The sequence below is a fragment of the Polyodon spathula genome, chromosome 12, assembly GCF_017654505.1.
Source record: "Polyodon spathula isolate WHYD16114869_AA chromosome 12, ASM1765450v1, whole genome shotgun sequence".
NCBI lineage: Eukaryota > Metazoa > Chordata > Actinopteri > Acipenseriformes > Polyodontidae > Polyodon > Polyodon spathula.
The window spans coordinates 38,712,186-38,721,704 of NC_054545.1; the positions used below are offsets into that span (position 1 = coordinate 38,712,186).

At 44.8% G+C, this 9,519-nt stretch overlaps 1 protein-coding gene across 1 annotated transcript; it reads right to left on the reverse strand.

The window, feature by feature from the left end:
- Positions 1 to 4,220: 4,220 nt before the first annotated feature.
- LOC121323981 (protein ALP1-like) lies at positions 4,221 to 7,100 on the reverse strand. The gene is made up of 2 exons (XM_041265340.1): positions 6,911 to 7,100; positions 4,221 to 5,347 (listed from the first exon to the last, which is right to left on the reverse strand). Exons 1-2 carry the CDS (start codon positions 7,070 to 7,072, stop codon positions 4,223 to 4,225), a joined length of 1,287 nt encoding a protein of 428 aa, XP_041121274.1. The 5' UTR covers positions 7,073 to 7,100; the 3' UTR covers positions 4,221 to 4,222.
- Between the last annotated feature and the right edge of the window lie 2,419 nt (positions 7,101 to 9,519).

The following is a 9,519-nucleotide window of genomic DNA, read 5'->3' on the forward strand; positions in this document are numbered from 1 at the left end:
GCAGGCTGGTGGTGGTGGTGTGATGTTGTGGGGTTTTCATGGCACTGTGGCAAAGTGCCCACCCGTGTGTATTTTGTGTTGTATGTTGTGTGTTCGGTGAGTGGAGAACGGGATTGCAGACAGAGGTAATAAGAATAATAATAATAATAGTAGTTAAAAATATCTGCTCACCGTGTTTTCCCGCTCTGGTCTGCGTCTAGGAGGTGCTGGTAATCCCACGATGACACCATGTGTCACAAAGAAGGCTGGAGTGGGGGAAGTCAGACCAGAAAAAGGAACCAGGAAATAAACAGAGATGGAGTTTTGGGGAAGCTGAGCACTTCCCTGCGCTCAGCATTTAATAAATGAACAGTCAGAAAATAAAAGGTTGCAAGACAAACAAAACGGACTATACAGACAAAACACGGTGAGCAGATATTTTTAACTTTGCCACAGGCACACATTGGGCCCCTTGATAAAAGTGGAGCAACGTTTGAATGCCACAGGATATCTGAACATCACTGCCAATCAGGTGCATCCCTTCATGGCAGCAGTGTATCCATCTGCTAATGGATTTTTTTCAGCAGGATAATGCCCCATGCCACAAGGCTAGGATTGTCCAGGAATGGTTCCATGAACATGACAGTGAATTCAGCTTACTGCAGTGGCCTGTCCAGTCACCAGATCTCAATCCAATTGAGCATCTGTGGGATGAGATTGAACAAGCTATTCGGAGTAGAGATCCACTACCAGCCAACTTGACACAACTGTGGGAAGCGTTGGAGTCAACACGGGCCAGCATCCCTGTGGAACGCTTCTTGTAGAGTCCATGCCCTGACGAATTGAGGCTGTTCTGAGGGCAAAAGGGGGTGCAACTCAATATTAGGAAGGTGTTCCTAATGTTTTGTACACTCTGTGTGTGTGTGTGTTGTGTGTGTGTCTCGATATATATATATATAGATATAGATATATATATATATATATATATCTATATTATTTATTGGTAATAGATTGGTTAGCTAGCTTGGTTTTAGCATAGAATCTATGGTAACCCCCTGGGAACTCCTGTCCACGGTAGGTAGTGGAATAGCCTGGACTCAAACCGGTGGTGTCCAGGCTGTAGGACGTCCACACAGAGCACCTTTACCGGATGTGCCACTCAGGAGCCTCTATATGAAAGAAATCTAACACACAAATCTAGATTAGTCAGTAAGAAAAAAACATGAAATTATATTTCCAATAAATACAAAAATAACTATCCTTAACCCTTTAAGCTACAAGGGACCCATGTGTCCCACAAATACAAATTAGGAGGTGCTGCACGAAAGAGGGTTCAAACGGGCTGACAGGTTTGATCTAGTCATCCCAATTGTCAGTTTTTTTGTACAAGCGCTCAATTCCTTGTGTTCACAGGAATTGAGAAATGTGGGACTGAACTGCAGCTCAGTGCTTGATTTGTAAAGAGGTGCTGGGCAGCAAGCAATGGCATTAACACCACCCTAAGAACTGCACATTCAAAATCATAACACGTTTATTTGAAAGAGTACTGAACGTACTAGTGTTAGAAGTTTCCATTCACGTATTCTGCATAATATACAAAGTAGTGGTACGTGCAAAAAAAATTAAAGGCAACCGCAGGACAAATAACAAATAAATAAAAACCTTTATACATGTTTTGTTATGGTTTTGCATTTAAATGGTTTAAAAAAATCAAACAAATTAAAAGAAATTCAGAGGACGTCCAGAAGGACAACACTGATTAAGAAACAAATCCGCACCCCAACACCAACACTGGTTTCCAAGGTCTGTTATCAGCGATGTGGTTGCAACACAAGCCGCTGGAAGATTACAAAAACGATTAATTAAACTTAGGCTCAGTAGCTGTTATCTTAGTATGTTTTTATTCTCTATTAATTCAATTATATTCATTGAAAGAGGCACGAGAGAACCAGATTGGTATTATTTCTTTATTGTTCTGGTTTAATATAGCAGGCTAATGTTCCTACTGAAGTAGGCTGCAATACATATTTTTTCATTAACAAGTTGTCATTGTTCTTTGTTGACGTTAATGTTCAGCTTTGATATTTTCTTTTGTACTACTCATTTAATCAAACCAAGTGGTGTAAGAAGTTGCTTTATGATGTTTTTCAAATCAAGTAAGCTTATTTGTATATAAAACACGACAATAGCGTTGCCGCCAGTGTCATCTTACTTAAAGGCACTCAAGCTGAAAACGTAAAGTAATTTAAAAGGCTTCAAACGGGGCAGTGGACTGTCTAATAATAATAACTTTAAAGCATTACAGATAGTATTTGAAAAATGTCAGTAAACATTTCAGAAAAATAGACTTAAAATAGGCCTGTTAACAACAAAATCTAAACATAACAAAGATATTTTTCTTTACAACTTGTTTTTATGCAAGCAGTGTTAATATACGGTATTTTTAAAAAATGACCATATCGATCGTTGCAGGTCTGTAACCAAGAACTGCGTCCATTAAATCAGAATATTTACTTTTTTTTGCTGTCTGACACGTTGTTTTGTTATGATCTTAGTTTTTTTGTAATCCTGTTTTATATTTTTTTATTTTTTCACAACACTGTTTCACACTGTGGTTTAGTCTCGCGTTTCTCAATTCCTGTAAAATCTTTCTGTAGACTTTATTGTTTTGGACAGTACGAGTTAACCCCGCCCCCAGCCTTGCTCAGCACCAAGCCAGTACCAGATATCTTGCGAGGCCAGAGTTTCACGGTTCCGGCTCGGCTCGGCCCAGCAAAATGACAAGTGTGAAACTAGCCGTACCGTGAGGGATCGGCTCAGGTGTGCAAGTGTTAAAAGGCTATAACAGTGACAGTGAATGACCGCATTGTTAAAAAGAGGAAACAAGAACACTGCATGTTGGTTTCAGCAGGTCCCACGGTCACACACCTAGCATTACAAACTTAAAGTAGCCCTGCAGCCAGTCCTAGGTTTCAGAATTACCTTAATAATGAATTAATAAATTACATATATATTGTGCCTCCCTTTTAGCTGTATGAACAACTCCAGCTAGTGGCCCTACAGACTTGCTGCCGTGCCTTAGCCATGTTGTGATGAGACGAGCAATCAGTTCATTCACAGAGTTACCAGGCGCTCAATTGTGATTGTCAGTCGATTCAATAACATAAGCATGTTGTGAATGCCAGGACGGAGTCACACAGTACTAAGAACTGGCACAGCGCTCTTCTGATGTGTTCAGAGCTGAGATACTGGCACAGCGCTCTTCTGATGTGTTCAGAGCTGAGATACTGGCACAGCGCTCTTCTGATGTGTTCAGAGCTGAGATACTGGCACAGCGCTCTTCTGATGTGTTCAGAGCTGAGATACTGGGAGAGCGCTATCCTGATGTGTTCAGAGCTGAGATACTGGCACAACGCTCTTCTGATGTGTTCAGAGCTGAGATACTAGCGCTCTTCTGATGTGTTCAGAGCTGAGATACTGGCAGAGCGCTCTTCTGATGTGTTCAGAGCTGAGATACTGGGAGAGCACTATCCTGATGTGTTCAGAGCTGAGATACTGGGAGAGCACTATCCTGATGTGTTCAGAGCTGAGATACTGGCACAGCGCTCTTCTGATGTGTTCAGAGCTGAGATACTGGCACAGCGCTCTTCTGATGTGTTCAGAGCTGAGATACTGGCACAGCGCTCTTCTGATGTGTTCAGAGCTGAGATACTGGCACAGCGCTCTTCTGATGTGTTCAGAGCTGAGATACTGGGAGAGCATTATCCTGATGTGTTCAGAGCTGAGATACTGGCACAGCGCTCTTCTGATGTGTTCAGAGCTGAGATACTGGGAGAGCATTATCCTGATGTGTTCAGAGCTGAGATACTGGCACAGCGCTCTTCTGATGTGTTCAGAGCTGAGATACTGGGAGAGCGCTCTTCTGATGTGTTCAGAGCTGAGATACTGGGAGAGCACTATCCTGATGTGTTCAGAGCTGAGATACTGGGAGAGCACTATCCTGATGTGTTCAGAGCTGAGATACTGGGAGAGCACTATCCTGATGTGTTCAGAGCTGAGATACTGGCACAGCGCTCTTCTGATGTGTTCAGAGCTGAGATACTGGCACAGCGCTCTTCTGATGTGTTCAGAGCTGAGATACTGGGAGAGCACTATCCTGATGTGTTCAGAGCGGAGATACTGGCACATTGCTCTCCTGATGTGTTCAGAGCGGAGATACTGGCACAGCGCTCTCCTGATGTGTTCAGAGTACTCCTCCCTCCCCCAGTCCTGAGCTGAGATACTGGCACAGCGCTCTCCTGATGGGTTCAGACTCCTCCTCCTCCCCCCGGTCCCGAGCTTGACAAACAGGCTGAGGGAAGTCCTCCGCCTTGTCGCTCTCCAGCCAGTCCTGGAAGAAGCGGTCCTCGCTGGCCTCGCAGATGTTGTGCAGAATGCAGCAGGCGCGCAACAGGCTGGACAGGATGTGGAGCTGGCAGTCGTTCCTCTTCAGGAGACACCTCCACCTTCCCTTCAGTCTCCCGAAAGCCCCTTCTGCCACCGCGTGCGCCCTGCCCAGCCTGGCGTTGAAGTCGCGCTGGGGGCCCGTCAGCGCCACCCTGCCGGAGTAGGGTCTCATGAGCCAGGGCTTGAGAGGGTACCCCGAGTCCCCAGCAATCATGTAGCTCAGCGTGCAGCCGTGCAGCTCCTCGCTGTGGCTGGGGAACAGTGTCCCACTGCCGGCCTTCTGCCACATGCTGGACATGCGCAAGGCATGGGAGTCATGGGTGTTGCCGGGGTGTCCCACAGACACATCCCAGAACCTGCCCCTGTGATCCACAATGCCCTGCAGCACCACGGAGTGCCAGCCCTGGGCGTTGTAGTAGTCTGCATGGTTCTCCTCGGGTCCGATGATGGGAATGTGGGTGCAGTCGATGGCTCCAGCGCACATTGGGAGCCCGCAGATCTCTCTGAATCCCTCGCATGCTCTCTGGAAGTCAGCCACGGTGGGTTGGCTCAGGAACTTGGGCTTCAGCACCCTGGTGATGGCCAGGCAGACATCCCGGACGCAGCGGTACACTGTGGTGCGGCTCACGCCGAAGCGCTGGCCGATGCTGCGGTACTCCAGGTTAGTGGCGAAGCGCCAGAGCGCGATGGCGACCCGCTTCTCCACGCTCACCGGGTCTCTGAATTTGGTCTTCTGGTGCTCCAGCAGAGGCTGCAGCTCAGAGACGATGTAGAAGAAGGTGCTCTTCTTCATGCGGAAGTTCTCCAGCCAGTCGATCTCCGTGAAGCAGCCGAGCACCGTCTCCTGCCACCACTCGGTGCTGCGCTCCCTCGCCCACACCACCGGAGACCTGCGCGGCTTGGGCAGGATCCCCAGCAGCATCTGCAGCACGGCAAAGCAAGAGAAGCAATCAGCACCCACTGGCAACAGAGACAACACACACTCACAGCACTGCGTTATTCAAACAAGAGGCAACACACACACTCACAGCACTGTGTTATTCAAACAAGAGACAACACACACACTCACAGCACTGTGTTATTCAAACACAGCAGTTATTCAAACAAGAGACAACACACACACTCACAGCACTGTGTTATTCAAACAAGAGACAACACACACACTCACAGCACTGTGTTATTCAAACAAGAGGCAACACACACACTCACAGCACTGTGTTATTCAAACAAGAGGCAACACGCACACTCACAGCACTGTGTTATTCAATAACAATAACAAACATACATGTGTAGTCACTTCATGAAAGCCTTCAGATACTTTTGTATTAAACGTTTCAGTTTTGCTTAACCCTATGATCGTTGTCAAAGATATGCAGGCCAAATCGAGGGGTGAGCCTTAGTGTTTATAGCAGTGAGCATGCCGTTATAAAATAGTGACGATGGGCTTCTCGTGATGGGAATGCGATGGGTTACGCCACGTTTATACTTTTATTGTTCACCCTTGTTTTACAGGCCTTTTTATTGTGTAGCGCTTTCAGATGGCTTTTCTATGAAAGGAGCTATATACAATAATAATTTGATTGATTTTCTGAGTGGGTACAAACATTCTCAGTGAAACGGTAAATCGTGTTTAATCATTTATGAAATTAAACAGAGCCACTGCACCAGTACAGACGTAGACTTCCATTGCTGTAAGGGCTCCCTGCTGAGTCCTGCTCTGGTAGCTGCTGGAATACGACATCCTAATTCTAAACCTCGAACAGTTTAGAAGTTTGCATTGACAGACATGGAGTGCTGAGGCTCAATGTGTTGCCCTTCCTGAACGATTCCACTGGGGGGCAGTAAGGCACCATGTAAATAAAGTCATTACTTAAAAGTCCTCAAACACTTATTTCTAATTTATATACAAACCCGCCAATTGGTAACAGAGAAATGTTCTAATGTACAGCTCCGGCCAAAAGTTTTACATCACCTATAATTTTAAGATTTAGACATATATATATATATATATATATATATATATATATATATATATATATATATATATATATATATATATGATATTAACAGAATTTTGGTATTTTACCTAACATCATGTAATGTAATGCCAAAATGGCATTGCAAAAGTCTACCAGAAGCCATAACTAGTTCATGTTAGATTTTGAAACGTCACATTTTTCAATGTGTCAGTTTTTCGTTAAGTATGGAGAACTACAAAGTGGTATGGAATTCAACATGTTAACGTAACATTATTCAGCCGGTTTCGTTCGACTTTATGAAGCACAGTTAGTTAATTCTATATGTGATGCTAAAGTAGGATACCAGTAACGATAATAATATTATTGGAATTACCGCGGGGAAAGGTTTTACGTTTTTATGGAGATTCCCGGCACACAGCTGCTCATCGCTCCTCTAGACTGCGATGGCACAGCGTTGTGCTGTTTACTGCGATCGGTGACAGTGGGTGTGTGTACCAGCTTCGTACCTTCCTCCTCGCCCTCCTCCGCGCATTGAGCTCTGTAAAGAAACGGTGACACCGTTTCGAGCGCATCTGCTTGGCGACGTCCAGCGACTGGCTCTTGTGCTGCATAACGTGCAGAATAATGCAGATAAACAGCACGGCGAGAAGCTCCGCCACATCCTCCATTTTCACAACAACAACACAAAACTGTCTGTTTCCGGGTTGAGATCAAGCATAATAAAAAGAAGGATCGGACAGAGTGGGCGGGGCTTAGATGGGAGCCCGCTCGTTGACTGGGCGTTTCGTATAGTGCCTACTGGATCGGTATATTTAGTGTTATTTTTAATGGTTGATTTGAGTTCATTACTTAACCAGATTTATTTATTTTTTTTAAGTTTCGCATCTGCTTTTAAAGCGCAGGCTTTGCGTACGTCCAACAAAAGAATTTCATAAACTCCGTCACTAATCTGAACTGAGCTACCTAGTGTACATGCTATACACAAATTAAACTTGAAAAACTAAGATAAACAGAAAACTTGAACATAAAAAATTTACATAATACATAACGATGAATGCTTTATTGATAAAGTCATTCACTGGACAGTAACATTTTGTAATTTGAACCACAATCGCATTTTATCATACAGTATACTTTCCGTGTGCTCCAATTGGCTTCTACACACCAATGGATTCCAGTAATGGCGCCTGTGATTTAAAACGCACAGAGTCTGGAGTCTGTCCGATCCTTCTTTTTATTATCCTTTGGTTAAGGTTAATTCCAACTCAATACAGAATAATTTAGGTAACATTAATCATTGTCCAAAATGGTTCTTGTTAGTAAATCTCTTATCTCGATCTGTGAGGGCGCTAAGTAACGGGAACAGAATACTCTGGACTACTTGACTACTTGGCCTGACACAAGGAGGTCGGTCGTGATGAAAAGAGACGGAGCTTTTGACACTAACTCATTGACCCGGAGTGCAAATTATGTGGCAGCTGCAGATCATAAAAAGCAGCTGCAATCGTTTACCAAGGGGTCATGAGTGACGGTATAAATACGGGTCCAAGCGATGTATCTGTTCCTTTGTTTGGTTGTGTTATTGACCTGGAAGGACCTGTACTGTTGGTGATAGTAAGTGTTTGTTTGCACTGTCTATTGTTGAGTGTATTAAATAGACAACTAACATGTTCCGGAGCTGTCGCCAGAGGCCAGCACAAACCCTGGACAGCACTTCACCTGTACCACTGTAAAACTGCATCGCCCCACAATCACTAATTCACGCACTAACAGGACTTGTGTATGTGTTTTGTGTTTAATGTGGCGATACAATAAAAGGACTATTATTTCGGGACCAGTTTGGGGGATTATAAATCTAAGTAATACAGGCTGCTGTATCACTTACTATTATTATAATTTACTGTTTGTTTTGCCGTCAGACACTGGACTTAAAAATAAATAAAACAAACCTTTTCACCTGGATTACAATTGTCTGTCTGTTCTTCAATCCCCTGCACCTGCACACTGTCAACCACTTTTACACATGTCCGCTCAAGGGTTTTTTGAGCAGAAGAGTAAGAGGGAGACAGGACGGTAGTTCTGGAGGGAGGTGGGGTCGAGGGTAGGTTTTTTGAGGAGGGGGGTGATAGAGGCTTGTTTGAAGGCAGAGAGAAAGAGGCCAGAGAGCGGAGAGGTGTTGAGAAGGGAGAAGATGAAGGAGGAGGAGCAGGAGCAGCAGTTTGAAAGCAGCTCTTATCACGAAAGGCACTATCTAAGAAAATAAAGATAGACTGATTGCTTGGAAACCTGTTACCTGACAACTGGCGTGTTCCGCAATCAAACCTTTTCCGTAGTTCCTAATGACTTCATACTCACCCTATACACACACAAACACTGACACCCACCCATGTGCACACACACACACACACACACGCACTATTCTACCCACACCGGCTGTTGCTTATTTCAAGTTTGTGGTTTCTGAACACTGCTATCTTTTCTCTCTCTGTTTCCAGGTGAATTTCTTTCTATTTCTCAACATCGTGCGAGTGCTGGCCTCTAAACTGTGGCAAGCTGGACCCCAGGCAGCAGTATAGGTGAGTCTGGACTGTGCTGTCATGTAATTACACTCACAGTGCAGTACAGGTGTGAGTCTGGACTGTGCCGTCATGTAATTACACTCACAGTGCAGTACAGGTGTGAGTCTGGACTGTGCCGTCATGTAATTACACTCACAGTGCAGTACAGGTGTGAGTCTGGACTGTGCGTCATGTAATTACACTCACAGTGCAGTACAGGTGTGAGTCTGGACTGTGCCGTCATGTAATTACACTCACATCACAGTGTAGGTGAGTGTCTGGGCTGCGCTGTCATGTCTTTTCTCTCCCCCTCCCTGCAGGAAGCTGTTCAAGTCCACACTGGTCCTGATGCCTCTGTTTGGGGTGTACTATGTGGTGTTCTTGGCTTTGCCCTACACGGACATGTTGGGGACGTTGTGACAGACAGATGCACTACGAGATGCTCTTCAACTCCTTTCAGGTAATTTTCCCCCATGCTTTTCAATTGGTCATACTGTGCATTTACTTGGTTATACTGTGCATTTAGCAGAGTTTACCGTGATTTCCTGGGCACTGAG